Source organism: Lissotriton vulgaris, chromosome 4_1 (genome assembly GCF_964263255.1).
Source record: "Lissotriton vulgaris chromosome 4_1, aLisVul1.2, whole genome shotgun sequence".
Classification (NCBI taxonomy): domain Eukaryota; kingdom Metazoa; phylum Chordata; class Amphibia; order Caudata; family Salamandridae; genus Lissotriton; species Lissotriton vulgaris.
Window position 1 is genome coordinate 1,698,146,187 of NC_141691.1, and position 26,464 is coordinate 1,698,172,650.

The 26,464-nt window shown below is 41.7% G+C and overlaps 1 protein-coding gene across 2 annotated transcripts in view; it reads right to left on the reverse strand.

Moving 5' to 3' along the window:
* LOC147724419 (membrane-spanning 4-domains subfamily A member 4A-like) overlaps nt 1-26,464 on the reverse strand; it is a 540,727-nt gene that overhangs the window by 375,462 nt on the left and 138,801 nt on the right. For both annotated transcript variants that reach the window (XM_086967007.1, XM_086967006.1), the window contains exon 3: nt 11,195-11,308. In XM_086967007.1, coding sequence (XP_086823133.1) covers nt 11,195-11,308 — 114 coding nt within the window. The remainder of the gene's footprint in view (nt 1-11,194; nt 11,309-26,464) is intronic.

Consider the following 26,464-nt stretch of genomic DNA (forward strand, 5'->3'; position numbering starts at 1 on the left):
AAACAAAGGATTGTTCATTGACGAGGTGCATGTTTCAATCACCCCTTGGTATTCAAGTTGATCTAATATCTCCCTGATAAGTTGTTTAGCTTCTTGCTTGACTGGATACTGCCTTTGCACAGTTGGTTGAGTTTTCAATTGGATTTTATGGTGAGGCAAATCCTCATCCCATCCTACATGATTTTGATATACCACAGGAGCCTGGGCTACTGCCCATTTCCTGGCATAGGTATATTTTTTTTTAATTGGAATATGCTTGGAGAAGGCTGGCATTAATATTTCTTTGCCATCTGGGCACTCCCTGAAAAATTCAGGTGGTCAGTCTTGTTCAGCTAAAAGAATGTCATAACCCTGAGAGAGCTTCTCTCAAAAAGTGCTCTTATTTTTCTTGTAATGTCCCCCTCCATCCAGATTGTTACTTCATATAACTTATGTGGGACCCTAACTCTGGTATCCGTCGTTTCAACTTGGATGTACTCCTTTAAGTCCACTGTCTCAGAAGATCCTTTAGGATCTTGCGAGCTATTGTGACTTCTGCTGTCCAACATTGTTTGAGCCCATTCCCCGTTCTTGAGTTGTGTCCTCAAGATCCTCGGCATGTGTGATTTTTAGACCTGCTACCTTCTTTTTGGTGAATTGAGTTTTCTTATTTTTTGGAACGTGTTGATCGTCTTTGGACTTCACACGTTCTTCCTTTTGTTCTGACCATCCTCTTCTTTCAGATTTCTGTGATGAAGTCTGAAAGGTACGAGAGGAACGTGCATCAGTGTCTTGATATCTATCAGGTTTTCTCAAATTATCCCTATTCCTCAGTTTATACCTCCTTTCAGAGGGCTCCTTTTGAGGAGATCTATCTCTAGATTGAGAACGCTAATCTTTAGAAGTTTGTTTAGTGTTCTCCCGCTTCTTTTTGGGACGAGTAAGAGTATTTTTATTAAAGACATTTTCAGGACTTTCAGTCAGTTGGGGTTTCACTGGTTTACGACCCAAACTGTCTCTCCCAGTTCTTCATAGGATTTTTCAATTATTCTGGCTAGTTCTTGTGGTTGCTCAGTTACATCAAATTCTCTGCGCTTTTAGTGGATCGCCACAGATGCTGCTTCACCTTTATTATTAGCTAATATTATTGTTGAGACCTATTTGAAATCCTTCAGCAATTTCATACCCAGATTTAAAGCTGGCTCTGCCCCGTATTCATTTTGAATATGTTTCAGGACATTGGGTATTACCGCCATAGACGGAACACCATGTGTTTTAGTGTAGATTGCAGCAAAGACTGTACCCCAAGTGTTGCAGTCCTCCAGGTGTTTTGGATCCCTATTGGTAAACAGATTGTTAGAATTCTGTGTTTCTCAGGAGGGGTAGTATCAGGAAATACTGCCTCGATTTGATTAATTTTTTGAGCTATCAAGAATGGAATTTGATCCCGTTTCGCGGGTAATTTACCAATGATGGATTGTATAGTCTGTAGTGTAATTTTAGTTGTGTTTTTCTGGTAAGGGATGTGTTGTTGAAACCTTATACGACGTTGGACCGTTAGAGTCCGCATGACATATTGATCGAGTTGTCTATGAATTTTGATTAGTTGTTTTAGTTGAACTAATAGTTCTGCACCAGACATTCCTTCAATGTCAGGATGTGGTGTATAGCTGGATAATACCGGCCATGTTGCTCCGGGTCTACCTAGTGGACCGAGCCTGGTAATGTGAATTATATGTTTTAGGGCGCCTTTAAACCAGAGCTCATGCTCTTGGTAAGTTAGTGGAATTTCAATATCCTCGGAAGGAACGTATTCCGTTGAATGTTCCTCTTCTTTGTCGAAGTGAAACACATGTGATATTGGATTTGCTTCAGGGAAGATAATCCATGACTAGAATACCTCTGTCTGACGATATTTGTGTGCCTCAATTACAAAAATTACCCTACCACCTCTTGGTGATAGGACATAAACATGACAACTTTTTTTCCCAATAATAAGAAATATATCTCTAGAGTTGTTGAAACAATAGATAAGTATTTCACTAAGTCAATTGTGCATGCTTTGTTTCCACAGAGTTGCAGAGAAATAGAGAGATGAGCATTTTCAATAGAAAGATTTATTGAACAGTCTTCTTTCTCATACAAGAGAAGTGAACTGCTATGATCGTTAGGCAGACTGCAAAGTATAATGCGTACAGCGTAAACAGTAATATGAAATAATACTGTAAGAGCGTTGTATGGTTTCTAAGTCATATACAAATTCATACATAAATAACATAGCCTGAAATACGCAACTGGTGCTTCTAAAATACGTCTACCCGATGTACCTAACCTAAGTCTAGTACAAGGGAAGAAGTAAGAGTGTTGTAGCATAGGTTTAGTTTTCTTTGCCAAGAAACTATCCAAGATTTCTCTAGGTTCTAATCAGCTCCATACCTTAGTTAGAATGAAGGAGGTCTGGTATCTCAGTCTCGGGACTCAATTTCCCAACACCCTGCAAGGGGAGCTTGGAAACACTGAAGCTGGATTCTCGGCAGGAGAAGAGGCAGCTTCCTGATCAGTGCATCAGCTGGAGGGTCAGCTTCCTTTGGCACTTGCTGTAGCGAGCTGCGTCTGGCAAGTAGATAGTCAAACTGCTCCAAACCACTGTGTCTTGCATGAGCAAGTGGAGACATATTTATACCTTGAAGGTGTTTAGGAATGTCACAGTTTAACGTAAAATCGGGCATAATAACGTCAGGAAAGAACCCCTAGGGAATAGTTGTTATTTGCAAAGTACATGAGTTCTTGGACAAATCAAAATTCAAGCAAGGGGAAGTTCCCTAACTGCTTACGCCGATTTTCCAAGAAATTGTTGTGACGTTTGGTACGGGCAGAAGTAGCCAAGCCTGTATTTGGTTTGCATGGGCTATGTCTAAATAAGGGATTGATTTCTATGCCTATATTAGGGAAATATGAATTGTACCTATATAAGGGCATGAATCAGGAAAATTCACTCAGAGCCTAAAACACCACACAACAGCGAGATTAAAAGAAATTCAGTTTTATTTGCTTTGAGTTTAAGCTGGTTAGCAGTGAGTCAATGGACAGTCAGTTTCAGGGCCTCGTTCAGGGAAAAAATGTCCTCAGGGGAAGAGATTTTTATGTAGATATGTGTATCGTCGGCATACTTACCGTAGGAGATATTGGCGGCATGTAGCTCCTCGGTGAGTGGTTCAAGGTAAAGATTGAAGAGGGTAGGGGAGAGGGTTTATCCTTGAGGGACTCCAACCGTAATCAGAGAGGGGGCGGAGAGATTACCATTGATGAGGACTCTCTGTGAGCAATTTTGGATGAAGGATCTAAACCTTTAAAGGAAGGTGCCATCCAACCCCATCCTGAGTCTGAGGCGTTCAAGGAGATTTTCGTGGTTAACCGTAACAAATGGAGAAGAAAGGTCTAGGAGGATTAGGAGACAGGTTTTGCCTTGGTCGAGGGCATGGAGGGCGTCATCCACGATGTTGAGGAGGGTGCTTTCCGTGCTGTGTCCAGGGCTGAACCCGATTAGGAGTCATCTAGCAGGTGGAAGTTTTTGATGTGTAGGTTCAACTGCTGTTGCACACATTTTTCCATAACTTTGGCTATGAGTGGGATGTTGGATATGGGTCTATAGTTCTCAGCGGAAGCCGGGTCCAGTGTAGGTTTTTTTTAGGATGGGGACAACTTTGCCAGCCTTGAGCAAATCAGGAATTGAGCCCTGTAGGAGGGAGGCATTGATTATTGTGGTACAGGAAAGGTTAATAGCATGAGAGGTGGCAGCTAGGCAGTTAGAAGGGAGAGGATCATTGAAGTGATTGTTCGGGTTTAAGGAGGCAAGAATTCTCGAGTGTTTGTTATAGATTTTAAAGTTGGACCAGTGCGCTAGGTTTTTGGGTGAGGTTTGGAAAGACAGCGGGGAGAGAAAAGGGAGAGCTGGAAGATTTTGATTTTGGTGGTGAGTTGCGGATTCAATTTCATTTCCTAGGGCAGTGATTTTGTTGCAGAAGAAGGATGAACATTCCTCGCTTGACATTAGGGGTTTAGGTGTTTCTTTGGAGGTTTTCTCTAGTTTGTTGGATTGGTTTTTGACCAAGTCAAACAATTTGCAAGGTTGATTTTTGGCGTTCTCAACGTCAGATCTGAAAAACTCTTTTTTAGTATTGTAGGCATTTCTAGCCTGGCTGAGAAGTTTTAAATGGGCTGCTGATGGGTGTTGTTTCCAGTTTTGTTCAGTCTGTCTAAGGGATCTCCTCTCCTTGTTGAGGGATCCGCGGAATCAGGGATTCCTGTCTTTGATCTGGGTTCTTTTGAATTTTAGTAATGCCAGGTCATCGAGAATGCCGGATATGGTTGAGGAATAGTGATCCGCAAGATTATCGACCAAGGTGCACTGGGGGGAGGTCAATCTCACAACACACTGTTAATTTCTCATGATCAAGGTTCTTGGTGTCTCTAACCCATCGTTTGGGAATCACGGATTGAGGTGTCCATGTCTTGTGGGTACTGGGCAGGAGGAAGTTGATGGCGTGGTGGTCAGACCAATCACAAGGGTCAATAGAGATAAGTTTGACCGCTGATTCCTTAGCAATGATCCAGTCTAGGGTGGCGCCTTTCAAGTGAGTAGGGATGGAGCAGGCTTGGGGAAGGGCTTGATGGCATTCACCTGAGGCTCTGAGGATCGTTCCAATGCAGGTTGAAGTCACCAAGGAATACGTCATTAGAGTTTGGAGAAACCTTGGCTGTGATGATTTCCATGAGGAGGTCCGTAAAGGTGTCATTCTTGTCTGGGGGGTGGTAAAAGAATCAAAAGATGAAGTTTGCACAGTTGGGAGGTGTTGTTGGAAATGGAGAGGGCGAGGTATTAGCAGTCGTCTGTAGGGTCCACCGGCAGTTCCGTAACATGGAGGTTAGAGCGGTAGATACAGGCAATGCCACCCCCTTTTTTCCTTTAGTGCCTGTCCATCCTTGCGATGTTGTAATTGGGTGGGACTGAGAGGTCTAGGTAGGGCGATGAGTATTCCTTGAGCGAAAATTCAGTCAAGATCGCTAAGTCCGATTTATGTCTCAGGATGAGGTCGGCGACATCCGATGCATGCTTTACAGCTGACCAGCAGTTTATTAGGAGGCCGTCTGGGGAGGGGTAGGAGGGAGTAGGAGGGGTAGTAGCAGAGATGGGAACTCTAGCTTGCTTGCTATTGACCACCTCTCTGACGCAGAGGGTAGCAGATCTGTTAGGGTTGGTTGCAACTGTGCAGATAGGGTGTTTTCCCTCATGTCTGAGGGGCATGGGGTTGTCAAGGCTGAATCGTAGCTGCTGAGGAAGTCAACTACTTCTTCCTCCATGAGGTCTGATGCGTGCTATGGGTGGGTTTATAGGTATGGAGGAGAGCAAGAATTTCCTCCTCCGAGAGGTGGCAGGTTTGCTTGCGGGGGCGCACGTGTCTTAGGGATAGTGGTAGTGGGTGAAGGCGGAGCTTAGTGAAGGAGATGTGGGTCAAGTTCTGCGAGAGCCAGAGATTCATGAAGGAGAGTTCAGTGATGTGAAGGAGGTGCTTTAGGTCCAGAATGGACTTTTGGATGCACAGTATTAATTTGGTGGCTCTGTGGTGGAGCTTATCAATATTTCCGCAAGAGGTAGGTTCTGGCAGGCAGGGGGCCAGTTGCATGGGAGCAGTTCTGATAAAATGAGCGGGTAGCCTGGAGGTGAGTTCCGGCGGGCCGAGGGTCAGTTGCAGGCGAGCCATTCGGCCGGAGTGTGGGGGGTCAGGTCAATCAGTGTCCCTATGAGAGGGAAGACTTTGAGGGCAGGGGGCCCAAAGAGTGGGAGCGATTCTGTCGGACTGAGTTGGCAGCCTAGTAGTGGGTCTAAATTGACAAGAGTTATGGGCCCTAATAGACATTTCAATACCAGTGTTGTGGGCCCTAGTAGGAGTTTCAGTAGCCCGGAGTGCAGGTAGATTACGCGGGCAGGAGGTTAAGGGTTTGGAGACGCCTCTGATGCTGGGTGCTGGATGCGTGATAGCGGGGCTAAGTTGGCTCGAAATGTGGGTCCTAGGGGGAGTTTCGGAAGCCGACGGAACGGGTGTGCTTGAAGGTCTAAGTTCAGTGGTATGGGCGCGCAGTGTTTGGCATGCATTGGTGACAAGGTTACAGGGCCAACCAATGAGATGGTCATTGGCATGTGTGGTTGGTGAGAGGCTAGGTACACTTGGCGGATTGGGCGAGAGGTGCAGAGTGGGACCATGTACTGGGAAGGGTTGTGAACACATTTTTTAAGGAGGGTGAAATGATACACAAATTTGATGAGGTCTTTGGGAGGCCCTTGAATCGGATAATGCCGCTGTTCTATAGGGTGATGGTGAGGTCAGCACGCAGGTAGATGGCATGATTGTGAGTTTTTTCCGTTAGGGATGTTTCTGGCTTCCTGTACTTTGAGCAGACTTGAGAAGGCATTGCGCCAGAGAGACGTTTTCCTGGAGTGGAAGATGAGGTCGTTAATGACAGTGCCCTGGTTCATGCAGAGATGAAGGTCAGATATAAGGGTCTCAGGATGGCTTTTCAGGATGGAGTGTTTGAGGGATTTAGAGGTGGATTTCGAGAGATTAGGAGGATAGATAACGGTGTAGTAGTTGCCGCCCGTAGAGGTCAAGCGGGACTCTGCCATGCTGGGGAGAGTGATGAGTCCAATGCCCCAGCGGTCGGTATGCGTGATGAGATGTATCAGCAGTTCTGCCCGACTGTCCAGGATTACTTAGGGAAAGTGCTACAGCGCCAAGATGGCCCATCTTAAATGAGCAGCAAAAGAGCAAATGCAAGGGCTGTTAATCATATGCCCATTCCGTGGTGGTGGTTTACCAGGTCTCTTTCCATAGAATATGTTGAGAGGGCTGTTGAATATATGCCCATGCCAAGATGGCTGCTGTAGAAGTCCTATTTCTGTTATTAAGTGTAGGGTGATAAAAAACTAGTACTAGGTTCCTTTGAATGTGAGCTGGAAGTAGCCTTTTGGTATGTAAGTGGGGCATGGAACTGCTCAGCCCCAGCCATCCTGGAACGATGGCCATCCTGCCAACATTAGTCCCCTACTGTTTACTGTGCTGCAGACCCACAAGTAGCATTGGTTTACAGGCCCTGTGTGTATGTAGCACTCTATACCAGGGAATAATAGGTACATTAAATGTGCAATCAGGTGTAAGCCAATGTTTCCATTTTTAATGGGAAAAGCGCTTTAGCAGTGCTTAGCAGTGGTAAAGGGCACAATGTCCAAATGTCAACATAAACTCATTTCAAAAACAGAAGGGGTGGAGTCAAAACGTTTGGGGGTGACCCTGCAAAGAGGTACAAGTCCAACAATAACCATCATGAAAACTCAAAATGTCAAAACATGTCACTAATTAACAACACAATAACGAGTCAGGTAGAAGCTGGCTAAGATGCAGGACTTCAGCAAAGACAAAGGGTCTGATTCACAAAGATAACTCACAAATCTTTGTATAATTTAACCTTTTCAGTAAGTTTATTACTTTTAGCTATTCAAAACATTATTTAAAAAGAATGTATTCACACCAAAAGTGTAACTCGCATGTCTCCATCACATTGAAAGGCCTGAGGGCTTTACACCTTCTCAGTAATTTTTACTTTTTCCTGTGATGTTTCATATACCTACCCTAGAATTCTAAAAGGAAAGATAAAATAGTTGTAAACATTGTGGCTCTGACTGGTTATTGAGTTTACTGTGAAGTAGCCACCTATGCCATAATTAACTGAGTTTGATACCATATGGCATTTCCTCCTCCTGCTTTAAGTCTTGACTGATTAGCCTAGCAGGAGTCAGGAATAGAAAGAGCATGAACTGGATATGAAATTCAAGTACATAGTACCCAATGTGGATGCACCTAATAACCACTTAAAGGCCATTGATCTACAGGAAAGGCATCATACTTTCTCTGTTCTTTTCTGCAAAAGCCGATCGGGCCATTTTCGTCCTCAAAAACGCTTTTACAAATGTACAAAACACAAATTCTGATTTGTGACACATTTCCAAATCGCAATTTGTGTGTGTGATTCGGTATTTAGATGAGGCATGTTTAGGACGTCCCTTCCAAATACTGAATCTGAATGAGAAGTATGAATATTTTGCGACCCAATTACGGTCGCTAAATATTCATATTTTATCAACTCCTCTGAAGGAGGTGGTAACCCATTAACAAATGGGAAGGGGTACCCAGGAGACCCCTTTCCGTTTAAGAATGGAAACAAATATTTTTTAAGAGCAGGCAGATGGGACAGAAAATTCTATAAAATAAGTTACCTGGCTGCCGGCCCCCTACTCACCTCGGTCAACTTCTGTTCCTGCCAAAACTAGGAAGCACACACAGGCTCCCCTAAGCCAATCACGATGCTGCTGTCACCATGACAGCAGCATTGTGATTGGTCTGAGTGCTGTCATTTTCAACTCAGATGGGGACTATGAGCCTGTGCATGTTCTCCACCCAGGTTGTACAATACAGCTGGTGGAGAATAAGCTAAGTGTGCATGACAGTTTTGATGGCTCAAGATGGCCGGCCAAACTGTCATGTGCACTTATATGCCCCAACGACTCTCCCGCTGCTGGCTGTGATGACAGCCCAGCCCGCCCTGTAAACCTACCTCAGTATAGAAAACTAAAATGAAAACATTGCGTTATTATCATTTTATTTTTCCTTTCCATCTTAACTGAGGAACCACCACTGGCCCTACAGACTACCTTCTACTCTTAAAAATGAAACAGCAAAGTTTCAGTTTTTATTTTTAAATGCATCTATTTTTCCTTTAAGGAAAACTGGCAGCATTAAAAAAAAGAAAGATTGCTTTAATAAAAAGCAATCACAGACATAGTGGTCTGCTAATCTCAGAAGGTTACCATCCCTGTGATGGCTGGGATTCCTACTGGGTTACATATTGCTACCTACCTCAATATTATGCATGACGTAGGTCTATTTACGACCCACTAGGAATCGCTAGTGACACTTAAAAGAGTTTCAGATATTAGGAATACCGTTTTCCTAATTGCAATTCGGAGAGAACTACAATTAGGAAATTGGTATTCCTAATGTGCACGCTGTCCACTTAACTTGGGCCCTTCCTTCTAAGTAATTATGCACTGAATGGCTGCATGGTTCCTGATGTTCTGTCTGTAAATACATTACAGTAGAAAATTATGGTAGGATCAAATGTAGCTTCCTTATCCTTGATATTTTGTGGAGTGCCTGCGGCATGGGCAACAGAGGACACGATAGGACCAATTACAAGTCAGCTGGGTAGGATACTGTTTAGGGCTGGTCACTAATGCCCCAGTGTTCCTGCACCCAAAATTGAAAAAGACAGATTTTACTGACTGGAACATCCAGCTGGTAACAACCGCAGATCACTCCTCGACTATTCACTGCAACATGATAAGGATGATATCCAAGGTGCATGTCCCACCCCCTCTGCACCAACAGACTCAGATGGCCACCTTTATGAAATAAGCATTTTGCGATTACCAAATAGCGATTTTTACTTAATCGCTATTTGGTAACCGCAAAATGCTATTTATGTAGGAATCGCCAAAGATTTCACCATACCTTAATATTACCTAATAGCAATTCTGCAAAAGCGAATCGCTATTAGGTAATATTACTCAATTTGTTCCTATGGGCCGAAAGGCGTATTAGTGCGAATGGTTTTGCATTAGCTAATTTGAGATTACCAATTTGGTAATTGCAAATTAGCTAATGCAAAGCCAAGGGTGCCCGGGGGCCTAAGGACCCCCTGAAGCACCCCAAAGGAAGAAAGAGTGCACATGTAAAGCACACACATGCCCTAGGGGCATGGGTGCGCAACATGGCACTTTGAAAAATGCTGTTTTGTGCATTTTTCAAAGTTTGCACATGGTTACCATCAAGTAGAAGGTGATGGTAATAGCGTTTTCCAAATGCACAGTTCGCATTTCGGAAAGGCTGCTTACATGTGCATTAGGGATTTGCAAATTGCTTTTCCCTATTTGCATTTGCAATTTAGGCAATTGCTAAAAATTGTAATTACCCAAATTGCGAATCCCAAAGCCTTTTATACATTCTGATAGGCCATTTTGCATTTGCAAATGGGCAAAATATGCTTTCACACTGTTTGCGAATGCAAAATACTTTGACACATGTGGACCAGAATGTGTTCAGAAACCCAGCGCACACAGGGTCCCAAAGAGCAAACAGGGCAGGACAGGGGAGCAGAAAATGCTGAAATGGGCCATATCCTGCCTGACTTTTTTCTGCCCCTTCACATGCTCCTTCCAAACCCAAGGGCCAACCAAATTTAGGTGTGGGAATTTTGGGCAGAAATGGTAATTTCAGGCACATGGTATTCGGACAGATAAATTCAGCTCACTCGTAATTAGAGAAATAGTATTAAATGACAGAATCCATTACAAATAGTCTTTAAGCTCTAGGTACTCCACCTCACATAGAAAGGGTTTCATAGTGCTTTAAAGTGCTTCCAATTATATGTCAACCCGTGCCTTATATAGTGATTTTTGCAGGCGTTTCTATTCAGAGACATACTTCTCCCTTTATGTGTGTACTTTCTTTTTTGTAACTTTAATTCATTCTACATATTACTTTTCATAAAGTGCTTTGATCAAAATATCATGTTTATTCACATACATTTCAGTGTCTGTGCTCCCTTTTTTCTCCAATGTACTTTGCAGGTGTGTGCCACTTATTTGGCGAATATGTTAGATATGCTTTCATAACATTGAGATTATGAAGGTACTAGTGTCCTTGGGTTTTGGTTTAATTCTGGCTACATTTGGTTGTTCAGTTGCATTCTGTGCTTAAAGTATGACTACTTGTATACATTCACTGAAAACCTGTAATACTGTGAACTCTTTTCCAGATCACCTCAAGTTTGAGTGTTCCTACTGAAAAATAGATTGATATGTAAAAAACATGTGTTCTTATGATAATGCTAACACTTTGTATCCCCTTCTGATTTAGTTCAAAGTCAACGGCCATTCAAGTCCTCCCTAGAGAATTCTGTAGAAATGTAATAATCATCTTTTAGTTTCCTAATTTCTGCATACATTCTTAGAATTCCCAAGCAGATTGTTTACAAATGTTCACAAAATAAGATGGGGCACGCATTTTCTTGCATTAAGTTTGACTTTAACTGGCATACTTACAGATATCGCTCCCCAGAACACAATGCCACTATAAATGGAAATGGGACCATATTGGACGATGCAGAGAGTGCCTCCCAAAATAACATGGATGGTCCCGATCATAATCTGCACCGCCTAGGAGAGCCAATAAAATAGTTAAATAAGGTTAGAAACACAGGAACAAAATAAATCAGGAAATTAAGAACAATGCAATGTACCACCTAGGCCTGAAATTTACATTGTATTGTTTACTTTTCAACAGTACGCTTTATAGTGCAAATAGAATATATGCAGTAGTGTCAGAACCAGCTCAGTTGGACCAAAAGGTAAGAGAGGCTAACAGGCCATTTGCCTCTGGTGGCCTGGGATTCGCCCTACCACAGCTCTGCAAAATGAGCGAAGGACATCCCAACACATTTGACTCTCAGGGTAACGAGACAACGAGTAATTAAAGGTGTTAGAACTGCCATCTTGGTATGGTCTTCTTCCAAACGTTTTACATTCACCCCTCGTGTTTTCTGAATTTATTTTTGTTGCCACTTAGCCACTGACACTATTGCGAAAGTGCTTGCGCTCTCCCTCTAAAACATGGTAAAATTGGCTTACACCTGATTGGCACATTTAATTTACTTATAAGTACCTTGTTAGTATATGCTACTTCATGTACTTTGGGCCTGCAATTTAAATGCTACTACTGGGCTTACAGTACTTTTGGTACCTTCTGCTACAATAGCCATTTAAAATATATCTAATGCCTGCTATTGCAGCCTGTAGGGCACCTTTATACTGCCTTTTAGTACATATAAGCCACCCCTAAGGTGAACCATAAAAGCCCATAGAAAAGTGTGCATTGCATTTAAAAAGTAGGACATGTGGGTTTACGTTTTATATATCCTGGTAACGAAAAACTCCTAAATTAACTTTTCACTTCTGTTGTTGTGTCCCGTATAGGTGCCCTAATATATGTTTTACCGAAACATGCCCTTATATAGGTACAACCTACCTTCACGTTGCCCTTTTTTAGACATGGATTTCCCAGTCCTTATTTTGGCATGAGCCATGCACTCCAAATACAGGCATGGTCATTCGCCTACATCCGTCCACCCCTACGTAACAACAAGTTTCAAGAAACAGACCCTTCGTCTGAGGGATTATTGATTTTTCCAGGAACTCACATGAACTGCTATTCCCCAGGGTTCATGCCTGATGTCTTCCTCTGTACGACATTACGTCAATGCTACCCAACCATAGCACCTTCTGGGTATAAATATACCACCCTTTGCCCATGCAAATTACGGGAGACCTCTATTCCAGAGGAGCCTCTGTTTCCCGACCTGAAGCACTGACCAGAGACGCTGTCATCCTGTCTGCAGCGTCTTCAGCGCACATTGTTCTAACTTCCTTCGCGGGGTGTTAGAGTTCGAGACCAGGACAGAGATTCCACAACTCTCCCATTCTCAGGTATGGAGATGACTAGAACCTAGAGGGTTTCTTGGCATAACAAACTATAGCATTACACACTATAGCATACCATCCTAGGGGAATACCTCACTTACTTCTCTCCTTGTCCTACATTAGGTACATTTGGGTAGAACTAGTTAGGGAATATTCCATGAGTATGTTTTAGCACGACCCGGGTTTTAGTAGACAGGAAGTAATGGCGCTCTCGCACTATTTACGTTTAATCAGTATTACGTACAAAGTAGGGCTGGTGCTGTCAGGTAGGGGAGATCCTAAAAACCCCTCAATCAGTGTAGTAAAAGACCACACAATCATGAATTAACAACAGTCCTGCGCACTCATAAAAATTGACACATCATGTAGATGAATGTTCTGAAGTGAAGGAACCAATCCAACGTAGGAGTCTATTCTTGAATTTTTTCTTTTTAATTGGTCATCAGGCATAGGTTACACAGAGCCAGCCGACACGTGTTTCATTGTAGAAAAACAATGTTCTACAAATCTTCAGGGCTTAGTGGCTGAATCCAAAGATAGAAGAGCCCAATTCCAGTGATAATTCCAACCCGGAAGGGTAACTAAACTCTTGGCAATCAGAGTAAGAAATGGCTGGGTTAAAGCCTGTAGGCAGATCAGTTACAATTGTGACGCCAGTTCCAAATAAAATCCAGTGTATTAACAAAAGTGTCTAGTCCTGCCCCTCACATGTAGTATGGCAAGGCGAACGGTGGAAAAACCGTCTCAATCCCGGTTGAGCACGAGTATGTGCTCGTTACTAATTTAACATTCCATGAGTACTCGTACATTTAGCCATATGTTTTCATGTATACAAATGTATTCATAAGTATTGAACTATGCTAGAACAGTACTATTTCTTTTTGCTTATAACACTGTGCATTTTATACTGTCTTGTGATTGTAACAGCTCATATCTCTTACACAAGTAAACTGACTGTTCAATAAATACTTATTGAAACGCATGTCTGTTATTTCTGTGTAACTCTGCGAAACCTAAGCAGGCACAATTAGCTGAGCGAAACAATATTTAGTGTTTCCATGATTCTGAGGAATCAGGGCTGTTGTGTTATATGGTTGCCAGAAGCTATTCCCTTCTTGTCATCAAGAAGTTTCTAGTGGCCCTGTGAGCTAGCTGGTACAGTAAACAATGTTTAGCATACGTGATAGGGGCATACTGACTCAGTCCTATGCCAACCCTACAGTGTATGTTATCCAAAAGCGCAGAACATATTTAGGGAAATAGGAACTACACTACATGGCTCTGCCAACATTTGGTAAGGCACTTTTTGAACATTAGATTCTGAGTAGCTCAGTTGTGCTTTTCTTTGAGACCCCTACTCACAAACCCCCAAGACGTCTGGAGTAGGTAGGGACAAAAGTCCGCCACAGCTGAGTAGGAAAAATCCTATTTATTAGCTGTTGGTTTTTATCAATATTGAAGAACCAATTTCATGTTTCAAACACAATGTCACAAAACGGTGATCTTGAGCCTGCGCTCAACTTACAAGAATCAGACATAAATGAAACAGATAATGATGCTATAATCATTCATCCTAACTTAAGGAATGCTATCACCATTAAACTTATAAAACATGGTTTAACAGCCAGAGGTGGTAGAGTTGTCTTCATGATAGAAGCACATGAGGCATTTCAGGCAGAGGTGTCCTATTCTTGGGTAATAATCCCTGCTGCAAATGCAGTAACACACCACTACCACTTCTACAAAGAAGAGGAAGCACCCACGGAATATACTACTTTCGAGGATATTGAGGTTTCGCTCATATACCAGGAACATAATATCTGGGTTAATGGCGCCCTAGAACATATACAAGACACAACTAGGCTCGGTCCACTAGGTAGACCAGGAGCTACATGGCCGATTTTAGCGGCTACACACCACATCCAGACAGTGAAACAATGCCACAAGGTTACTTACTAACTCAACACAAAGAGTTAATAAAAATCAATTAGTCCATTATGTCATGTGGACATTAACAGCCCAGCCACCTTTGGTTAAGCCAAATGCAGCCCCCCAACAGGGGAATACACTCAAAAATACTCCACAGACAGTCTGGATAGCTCAAAAAATCACACAACCTGAAGGAGTATTTCCAAATACTAGCCCATATGAAAAACACAGAATTTTAACAATATGCTTGCCAATGGGGATCAGACCACAAGTGGAGGACTGCACCTATTGGGGCACAGTCTTTGCTGCCATATATACTAACACTCATGGTATACCTTAATTAGCGGTAACACCAGATGTCCTAAGACAAATTCAAAATGAATACAGGGCAGAACCAACTCTGAACTTAGGGATGAAATTACTAAACAACTACCAACAGGTATCCACCATAATATTATCCAATATGAAACGTACATAGAAATGCTTTCTAACCCTCAGGAAGACCGATCATTTCGGCCTGTGGGTCATTGTTGGAACCCCTTGCTAAATACATTGATTTTTTTCTTAAACCTTTTGTAGCCCTGACTCGGGCATACATTAGGGACACTATGGATTTGATATCAAAAATTAAAAATTCTTTGTTCGATAGAGACCAGCAATTTGTGGTCTCTTTCTACATAGAAAGTCTTTACACTAATATCCCACAGGATGAAGCATTAGTGGTGATGATGAATGTATTAGAGAATAGACTAAGACCGCATCAGGTACCCACCAACTTCTTATTAGCATTGGCTAGAATATGTTTAAAAAACAACTTTTTTACCATTAAGGAAGCCTTGTTCCTACAAGTGAAGGGGGTGGCCATGGGCTGTTGTTTTGTGTCCGAAATAGAAAACCTTGTAATGGATTCTTTCGAGACAAGATATATTTTTCATGACACTACTCCCTTCAAAGTACACATTTGTGAATGGGTGCACCTTATTGACAACATTTTTATGATTTGGAAGGGGAATCAAGATGAGTTGAAGCAGTTCCATGGGTGGCTCAATTCCCAAAGTCAAGATTTAAGACTTACTAAAACATCCAGTAATGTTAAAATCAATTTCTTGGATGTATGGATAGTAGCAAATGAAGGTAGACTTGAGGTGAGTTTATATACCAAGCAAACGGATCAGAACACCTTATTAGAATATACAGCAGGACATCCGAGAAACCTTAAAGATAATCTACCATACGGGCAGTTTTTACGAGTGCGCCATAATTGTTCCAACAAAATAATTACTTCAATAATGCTGAAATACTGCAAAACAAATTGTGCCAGAAAGGGTACCTGAGGAAGTTGGTGAGAGGAGCACTTAAGAGGGCATGATATACGCCACGTGAACATCTCCTCACACCAAAAGTGAAAAAAGATTTTGAACAGTTGACCTGTGTCCTTACCTTCAATACAAAAGCTAATAAGATAAAACAGATCATTTGCTCATAACTGGAGGTTGATAGAACATCTAAATATTGCGAAATCAATGTTTGCTTTTAAACAGGATAAAAATCTTAGACAATATCTTGTAGGAGCCGCCCGTTGTCCACCAGATAGTAAAAATTTGAGAAGCCTATTGAGACTACCAGCACTTACAGGCCACTACAGATGTAACAACTGTTCTGTATGCCCACAAACTTGTGACTCTAAGTCGGTGATGATCAATAACAGAAAACACATTCATTTGGGTTTCTCCAATTGTAGTACGAAAAATGTGGTATATTCAGTAATATGCCCTTGTGGAAAAGCATATATTGGCCAGACCACTCAAGCAATGAGAATATTGCAACACAAATCATGGCTACGGTGCAAAGGTCATGGAGCCCCACTCGTTGAGCATTATGAGGAATATGGGCACAGCGAGAATGATCCTCGCTGGTCAGTAATATTGGTTGTGAAGGCTGTCAACAAAATGATGCTCCAAATAAGTCTAAACCGCCTTGAAGCACGGATGATAGAAAGGTACCATACAGTGATAGAAGATCTCAATGACCGGGATGAAATTTGGGCCTTAATCTGACTTAGACAATTTGAGGATTTTGCAATATTGGAGTTTCTTTGTATGCGCTGAATGATTTACATTTTTTCTGTGATTTTGCTGAGCTGAATTATGTATATATATGTGTATATAGATTGGTTGTGCTTCCAGCTATGTATATGTATTATAGGAATGAGGTCCCCAGCTGAACAATACTATGTATTACCTACTGGTGGTCGCCAGTAGGTAGTTATAGTTAGGACCTAGTTTCCATAGGAAATCCACAACATTCTATTTGGAATAACTTTGGCGCTGGTGGACGAATATTCGCGAAATTCTCCAAGAAAATGGCCGGCTCTGCTCCGCTCCTTCCCTGAAAGTTTGGTGGTGATTCGTCAAGTGGGAACCGAGAAAAAAGGGGGTTCCCAAAACATGTTTTCCCCATGCAATTTTCCATAGGACCTTTAGCCCGAACGGCTGAACAGTTCGCAGATTGAGCTTTTTGTTAAATGGTGTAAATCCGTTCAGTAGTTCCTGAGAAAATCATAGTGATATCTAGAGACGAAGTACTGTACGCGTGCCGAAAACCATACAATTACGAGCACGAGCTGCATGCTGATTGGATGTCAACTGTCTGTCAACACTCCAAACCAGAAAGGGTTGGCAGCCATCTTGTGCCTCAGTAGAACCGAGTCACAAGAAAACAGTAAAACAAAGTTGAAAAATAAGAAAAGGGGGCAGGGTTGAAACATCCTGACCCTCATGGCCTGCTCAGGGGGTCCCGCATGGATCTTTAGGCCCAAAATAAAAATAAAAAAATGCGGGGTACGCGTATGGTATGTGGTGGAAAAGGAAAAAAAACTAGAAGTCTGTTTTATTCTTAATTAGCCCCCGGAGGGCTAAATGCCGGGGGCAATTTCTTTCCATAATGGGGGTCTTGTAAGGCACTCCAAGCCCCGGGGAACACCACTCCCCGGAGCTTTTTTTAAAATATATATTTTTTAAAGTATGTTTTTAGACCCTCCTTTCCACCCTACACACCCCGGGGACCGCCACCTTCAAGGGGCAGTAATATGTAAAATGACCTTCCAGCCCCGGGGACCTGCACCCCCCGGGGCGTTTTAATGTAGTGAGGGGGCCACGCGGCCCCCCTCCTAGAGCCCTTAATGGTTCTGGGGACCACCACCTACCAGGGCTGGCTCCTGCAGTGTCCCGGGGTGTCTACCCCCGGGACACTGCTGTTGCTATTTGCTGTTTCTTAAAGTTCGCCAAGCAAAGCTCTCCTCATTTCAGGTATTAAATTTGCCGCTTTCTTTTCCCGGACCGTGTATCTCATCTGCTGCTTTACTTTTGTAATATATTAATAATCATATTCTATCTATATTCATTTGAAACTTATTGCCGAGGCGCCAAACGATGATTACATACTCCATCCACCGCCATTTTAGTAGTTTTCCTCCGTTATTTTTATTATATCTTTTACTTTCATTTTACCCTCCGCCTATCTTCTCTGTGATCCATGAGATTTCTTGCCACAGACACCACAGTGTTTGTCCTTGGCCTCCGATGTTATCAGACTTGGTCACACGCATAGCTAAAAACTAATTTGAAGCAGGTAAGCCACAGCCCTTACAACGCGTGTCCGTCACCACAAAGCCATTACCATGCTTATGCCTTTATCATGAATGGTAAATGTATACTAGTTGTAAAAGCATGCATGTTAAAGGCATGCGTGGTAAAGTCATATGCATGCTAATGGCTTCGGGGTGACGATCACGTGTGCTTATGACCGTGTTGTAATGGCTGTTTCCCCCCAATGGACACTGCAGCAACCGGATCTGGGCATCGTGGACTCCAGGGCACTAGGCGCAGGGCTTGTAAGCTGCTCTCTCTGACGAAAAGCAATGCCGGCTCCCGAAGGACGCAGGAAGCTGACTGGGATCGTGGGGGCTTTGAGGCTCCCCCCACAGCCCCCAACGATCTATTTGAGCCCAGGGGGATGGGGTCCCTGGGGATTATAAAAAATTAGTGATAGAGTCTATTTTTGTTTTACGGTAGATTTACCGTACATGTACCATGCACGTACGGACGACGTACAGTGCGAATTTTGTAAGTCATCCCATAAGCGTACGTAAGCAAGAAAAAATCAATTAAAAATATATATTTTACAGATATCTATTAAGTTTATGTGTTTATATGTTGGTTGGTTTTAATGAGACCTTTTCTCTTTATTGGTACTTATAAGTAAGTGCTTATGCATAGTGTAAATTTGTTGAGGAGCAGTGTTTTATAGAGTGTTGAACTTTTGACCTTTGTTGACAGTTGACTTTTGCATGATCTGTTGGGGGTAGGGTGGAAATTTATGTCAGTTGGAAAGGTTTGACATGTTGAACCAATAGAAATTTGTGTTCGGTTTCGAATTAATGTGTGAAGGATTTTGTTTTGTTATTTACATGTATATATGTGTATATTGAGAGGGAAAATGTGCCTTTTCTTGGTTCTGCTGCAAACACTGAACTAGAGAGAATCTGTATAAGAATATCTACTGTGCGAGTGGCATTCTTCTTAATCTAGAAATCCATTTCAAAGGTGAGTTGATAAATTGTAAGGGAATATATATGGTACATTTTCTTTTTATTAAGAGTGATGCCTTCTCTGCATTTGGATAATTATTATGATAAAATCATTTGTTAAGTTAATTTGTTTAGTGAGTCACCTTTGTGCAATAAAGTGCAGTACTAAAAAATGTAGAATGTGTGCAGTCACTTTTTCAGTTGTTGAGTAGTTAATAGTGTTGGTTGTTTAGAATTAGGATTGTGTTCTAAATCTACAATTTTACAGTTAGTATACATCTACTGCTGCATACACTTTGGCAGATTTATAAGCCCATTTTGACTTTTTGTTGTTGTATTCCTCTGTCTCTCCTCATATTCCTTCTATCACCTCATTTTTGCGTCTCTCTGTTCATACTTCATCTTTCTCTTCATACTCCCTGATCTGTCCCCTTACTCTTCCCTCTCTCCCTTCATACACTCTGGGGCAGATTTACAAGTCCCTTGTGCGTCTTTGTTGTTCTATTGTGTCACTTTTTTGATGTAATGTTGGCAAAAGTAATGTAGTAAATTGCATATGTATTTGAAAAATGAGTCAGGGTTGTTCACTGAAATGTAGTAGTTATATACATGGAATGCGTATAGTTACTTAAACGTTTTACATTCGTAAATGTGTTTTGTTATAATGCATGGTCTCATTTTTTTGTCTAATATCACACTGTGCGTTTGTGTACATTAAGGAATTATATTCGCCCCTTTTTTCATATTTTCTACCCTCTCTTGTCATACTTCCCCCTCTCTCCTCATACTCCTTCCTCTCTCCTGGCATTACCCTCTTTTTCTTATATTCCCCTCTGTCCTCGTATTGCCCTTCTTTGTGTTTATACTTCCCTGTCTCGCCTCATATTCCAGTTGTATTCTAATTTTCTTACCTCTCTCTTCATACTTCTCCTTTCTCTCTCTCTGTACACACTCTGGGCAGATTTACAAGTCCCTTGTGGGTTTTTGTTGTTTTATTGTGTCACTTTTTTGGATGTAATGTTGGCAAAAATAATGTTGTAAATTGCATATGTATTTTCAAAATGGGTCAGGGTTGTTCATTGAAATGTAGTAATGATATACATGTAATGTGTACAGTCACTTAATCGTTTTACAGTAGTAAATGTGTTTTGATAAAATGCATTGTCTCATATTTTTTGTGTAATATCACAAGGTGCATCTGTGTACATTAAGGAATATATATTTGCCCTTTTTGAAATGTTTTACAGTAGTAAATGTGTTTTGGTATAATGCATGGTGTTATATTTTTTTTAATATCACACTGTGCATCTGTGTACATTAAGGAATTATATTTGCCCCTTTTTCAATATTTTCTACCCTCTCTTGTAATACTCCCCCCTCTCCTCTTACTCCTTCCTCTCTCTGGTACTACCCTATTTTTCTTATATTCTCCTCTGTCTTCATACTGCCCTTCTTTGTGTTTATATTTCCCTGTGTCTCCTCATATTCTTTTTGTCTCCTTATTTTCTTCCCTCTCTCTTCATATTTCATTTTTCTCTTCATACTCCCTGATCTGTCCTCTTACTCTTCCCTTTCTCCCTTCATACATTCTGGGGCAGATTTACAAGCCCCTTGTGTGTCTTTGTTGTTCTATTGGGTCACTTTTGTTGATGTAATGTTGGCAAATGTAGTAAATTGCATATGTATTTTCTAAATGAGTCAGGGTTGTTCACTGAAATGTAGTAGTTATATACATGGAATGTGTATAGTTACTTAAACGTTTTACATTCGTAAATGTGTTTTGGTATAATGCATGGTCTCATATTTTTTTGTTTAATATCACACTGTGCGTCTGTGTACATTAAGCAATTATATTTGCCACTATTTCCATATTTTCTAAGCTCTCTTGTCATACTTCCCCCTCTCTACTCTTACTTCTTCCTCTCTCCTGGTACTAGCCTCTTTTTCTTATATTCTTCTCTGTCCTCATACTACCCTTCTTTGTGTTTATATTTCCTTGACTCTCCTCATATTCCAGCTGTCTTCTCGTTTTCTTCCCTCTCTTTTTATACTTCATTTTTCCGTTCATACTCTCTGTTCTTTCCTCTTTCTCCTTTATCTCTCTCTCTCTCTGTATCCACTCTGGGCAGATTTACAAACCCCTTGTGCGTTTTTGTTGTTTTATTGTGTCACTTTTTTATGTAATGTTGGCAAAAATAATGTTGTAAATTGCATATGTTTTTTTCATAATGAGTCAGGGTTGTTCATTGAAATGTAGTAATTATATATATGTAATGTGTACAGTCACTTAACCGTTTTACAGTAGTAAATGTGTTTTGGTAAAATGCGTGGTCTCATATTTTTTTGTGTAATATCACACTGTGCATCTGTGTACTTTAAGGAATTATATTTGACCCTTTTTAAACGTTTTATAGTAGTAAATGTGTTTTGGTATAATGCATGGATTATATATGTTTTGTCTAATATCACACCGTGCATCTGTGTACATTAAGGAATTATATTTGCTCCTTTTTCTATATTTTCTACCCTCTCTTGTCATACTCCCTCCTCTCTCTTCTAAAATCTAAAATGTTTCAAATCTTCCATAACAGCCAAGGAAAACATACCTTTTAGGAGGGGTGGGATACAGGATTTTAGCTAAATCTATCCGACTACTATGCCATATATTCCATCCCTAAATAATATATTTCTCAATTCCAACTTTTCCGGTCATTCCCATGCAGAGCCAAGCCAACGAGCCTGGAAATGTCTGTCATGCAAATCACACTGCATCACCTAAAATATGATAAAATCAAACACGCTATGTTTATACAGCTTGTATTCTGAAAGCACTGATTTAAATGCGTTTTCATATATGATAATGTAGAAAGAGGGAATTGATGAAATAAAATAATTGTATAAGATGACACAGTTTGTTTAAGCAGGGAAGCCCAGGTTATGACTGATTATAACTTTATCTCCACAGTACTCTACAGAAAGAAAGTGGAAGAGTCACAGCATTGTTGGCATTGCTTACGGGGCACGTTACACCCTGTTGCTTCACTCCCCTCTGCCCACCCGCCCAACCTCCCTGGATGTTCCAGCTGCAGGAGAGGGGGCTCTCTGCCCCTGCAGGCTTCTGCTGTCTACCGGTCCCTTTCTCCAGTGCTTTCAATGGAGAATTTGCAGTGTATGTACTTGATGTGAGCTCAACCGCTGGCAGTGCTTGCCTCATCAATAACATTGCTGTGCTCCTTCGAAATCCCAGCCCCCTTTTCCTGCATTGAAGGCAGGTAGGCGCTCCGCATCTCCCGATATTTACTCCCCAGAATATATGGCACTGTCTTTCCCATTGAAGTAATATATAAACCCTGCAGGTTGAATGTAGATCCCCTTATCAAGTCGAATGGACTGACCATTTTATAATCGAATTTTACACCCCCACTCCTATCTCGTATGACATTGGTAACACTGCCCTAGCAAGTAAAAGAAGACCTTGGCACAAACTGACCCAACATGACTTTAACAAAAAATTCGTAGCACCGACATCAAACGCCAATGAGAGCATTGATAATGCCCTACATAAATACGAAGAAACGCTACTCAAAACCGTAGATGGTATCATTCCGCTAAAAACTTTTAAAACTAGACCTGCACACAAACCAGAAACCTGGCTTTCAGAGCATCTTAGATTGCTCAAACAGGCCGCAAGAAAACTGGAGAAGAAATGGAGGGCCTCTCACCAAGACAGAGACAAACAACTATATAAAAGCTCCCTGAAAGGATATCACAAAGCTATTCGTGTGGCGAGAAAAAAACACATTGCATCCCAACTACTGGCAGCTGGTAATAATCCCAAAATACTTTACCAGATTTTAGAGACCTTTATTAAACCCACAGCTTGTGAAAGCTCAGAAGTGGCTTCACAGTAACTTTGTGACATTTTCCAGTTTTTTAACCAAAAAATTGATGCAATTTATAGTAAAATCACGCTCTCGAATCAATACAATACTAATGATAATGACCTCATTACAAACCTGGAAATAGAAAATCCGATTATGCACTCCCTCTCTGTCTTTCCCCCTGTCTCTATTGAGGAAGTAGTAGGACTCATTTCTCAGATAAAGAGCTGTTCTCCGATGGATATTATCCCTGCACGGGTTATGCCCATTCTAGCCACGGTTCTGGGACCTATTATCCAGAGACTAATTAACCTCTCACTGAGCACAGGACAGGTTCCAAAAGGATGGAAAAAGGCGCTGGTGAAACCGCTCAGGAAAAACACTGCTACTCATGGGAGGAGCTAGCCAATCTTAGACCCATATCCCTGCTCCCGTTTTTAGGCAAAATTATTGAAAAACATGTAAATAGTAATTTGTCTAAATACATTGAATCTGCTGGAGTGCTGGACCAATCACAATCTGGCTTCAGGCCCAGACACAGTACCTAGACCGCTCTGATGTCTGTCGCAGATGATCTACACATGTACCAGGATAGGGGTCACTCTGTTGTCCTGGTGCTGTTGGATCTGTCTGCGGCATTTGATACCGTCTCTCATTCCACCTTGACTACCAGGCTAGCTAACATCGGCCTGAAGCAGGAAGCCTTGGCATGGTTGAAGAGCTTTCTGACTGACCGCACCCAGCAAGAGCAAGTAGCAATGGGTGCGTACAGATCAGAGGAAGTTGAAATCTCCAATGGGGTGCCACAAGGCTCTTGTTTAGCCCCACGCTTTTTAACATATATGTGGCACCCCTGGCTAACATCATGAGGAGATATGGTTTCATCCCAATATCTTACGCGGATGACACGCAACTCCTCTTTCCCTTTAAGACCTTTACACCTGAGGTCAGAAACTCCTTCTCCCAGGGCATGAAAGCAGTGGCACGATGGATGTCTTTCAACTACTTGCAATGCAACGTTGGGAAGACAGAAGTCATGTTGTTTGGTGAGGCAAAACTTCTCTGGACCCCAGACTGGTGGCCACAAGATCTCGGCCCAGTGCCCAAGCCTAAACAAACTATCAAGAACCTGGGAGTCCGATTAGATCAGGAGCTCACTCTCAAACAACATGGCAACCAGGTGGTGGGAGCCTGCTTTCATGTGATTGGTATGCTGCGAAAAATCTTCCCCTTACTACCTGATACAACTAGGAAGACGCTGGTCCAGGCGCTTGTCCTGAGTCGTCTGGACTATTGCAATGGCTTGCTCCTGTCCTCCAATGAGGGAGTTATGAATAGACTTCAGGTGGCCCAGAACACGGCTGCTCGCCTGGTTCTGAACGCTCCCCCCCGGATGCCTTCTAAACCTCTGTTGACAAAATTACATTGGTTATCTGTCAAACAGAGGGCCAAGTTCAAGGTATGCTGTACCATACACAAAAGCCTGAATGGAATGGGTCCTGCATACCTGACTACCAAATTTGTCCCTTATACACCTTCTCAGACACTTAGATCGAGTGAACAAGGCCTTCTTTGTGTACCCAGAGCAAAGAAGGCCAGACATGGAGCGAAAACATTATCAATAGCCGGACCCTCTCTCTGGAATAGTCTCCCAATATCCCTCAGGTTATGTGTAGATCATTTTCCTTTTAGAAAAATGCTGAAGACCTTCTTGTTTAAACAGTAGACCATAACAGCTTCTAAAAGCCCTTCTTCTTAACATTACTGTAGAAGCCTAAGGCGCGAAGATACTCCTTCGGGAGTGAAGCCAGCGCGGTACAAACCTGCAAATAAAAACGGCGGTGGCTTTAAAGAGTCATTACTTGTTTCATCTGGAGTATCGCTGATACTGCCCAACTGAAAGACACCTTTTAAAGCACTTTGCAAAATGTGCATTAACATCAGAACACATTGCCCAAACATAAACACTACTGCAATTAACTATATTTTAATGCCTTGTACTGTATTTAAACACAGAGGGGCAAGATATCCGCATCTGTGGGAGCAAGGTCAGTAAGGGGTAGGGATACAGTTAGAAACAACTGTAAACGTACGGTTAAGCACAAGCTCCTGTAGCGGATGCCTTAGCCCACTTAGCTACCAAACTATGTCTGTGTGTGTGTATCTGTGTGTCTGTGTATCTCTGTGTGTCTTAGTCTATGTGTGCGTGTCTGTCTCTATGTGTGCGTCTCTCTTTATGTATATGCCTCTTTTTCTGTGTGTGTTTCTGTGTCTGTGTGCATGTCTCTGTATTGTGTGCACATCTCTGTCCCTGTGTGTGTTTTTTGATGTGTCTGCGTTTCTGTATCTGTGTCTGTGTGTGTGTGTCTATGTGCGTGTTTCTGTCTCTTGGTGCACATCTCTATGTCGGTGTGCGTGTCTTTATCTTTGTGTATTTTTCTGCGTGTGCGTCTCTATATGTCCATTTGTCTCTGTAAGTGCGTCTCTTCTTTGTGTGTGCATCTTTGTTTCTATGTGTGTCTGTGTGTGTGTGTGTGCGTGTCTATACATATGTCAGTCTCTATGTGTGCGTGACTATCTGTGCGTCTCTGTGTGTATGTTTCTATGTGCATGTCTGTCTCTTTGTGTGCGTTTGTGTGTGTTTGTCTCTGTGTGTATCGGTGCATGTGTCTCTCTGTATGTTTGTTTCTGTTTATATGTCTACTGTTAGCCTCACTGCATGGGAACGCTATAATACACATACTTACTCCACAGATACATACAAATGTGCCATTCCGTAACACACTCAGTACACAAACCAGAAAACATATCCAGCTAAATATAAAGAATGCCAAATTCCCTAACTCTAAGTAATGCAAGACATGTTGCATTGCAAATGCTTGTTGTTATATTCTCATGTGTCCTCATAGTGCCCTTCTTTGTGTTTGTATTTCCCTGTGTGTCCTCATATTGATCCTGTCTCCCTATTTTCTTCCCTCTCTTTTCATACTTCATTTTTCTCTTCATACTCCCTGTTCTCTCCTCTTTCTCCTTTTGTCTCTCTCTGCATATACTCTGGGGCAGATTTACAAGGCCTTTGTACTTCTTATTATGTCATTTTTTATGATGTAATGTTGGTAGAAATAATGTAGTAAATTGCATATGTATTTGTAAAATGGGTCATGGTTGTTTATTGAAATGTACTAGTTATATACATAGAATGTGTATAGTCACTTAATCGTTTTACAGTAGTAAATGTGTTATGGTATAATGCATGGCCTCATATTTGTTTGTGTAATACCACACTGTACATCTGTGTACATTAAGGAATTATATTGGCCCCTTTTTCCATATTTTCTACACTCTCTTGTCATACTCCCTCCTCTCTCCTCTTACTCCTTCCTCTCTCATCACACTACCTCCTTTTATTTATATTCTCCTCTCTTCTTATACTTTTCT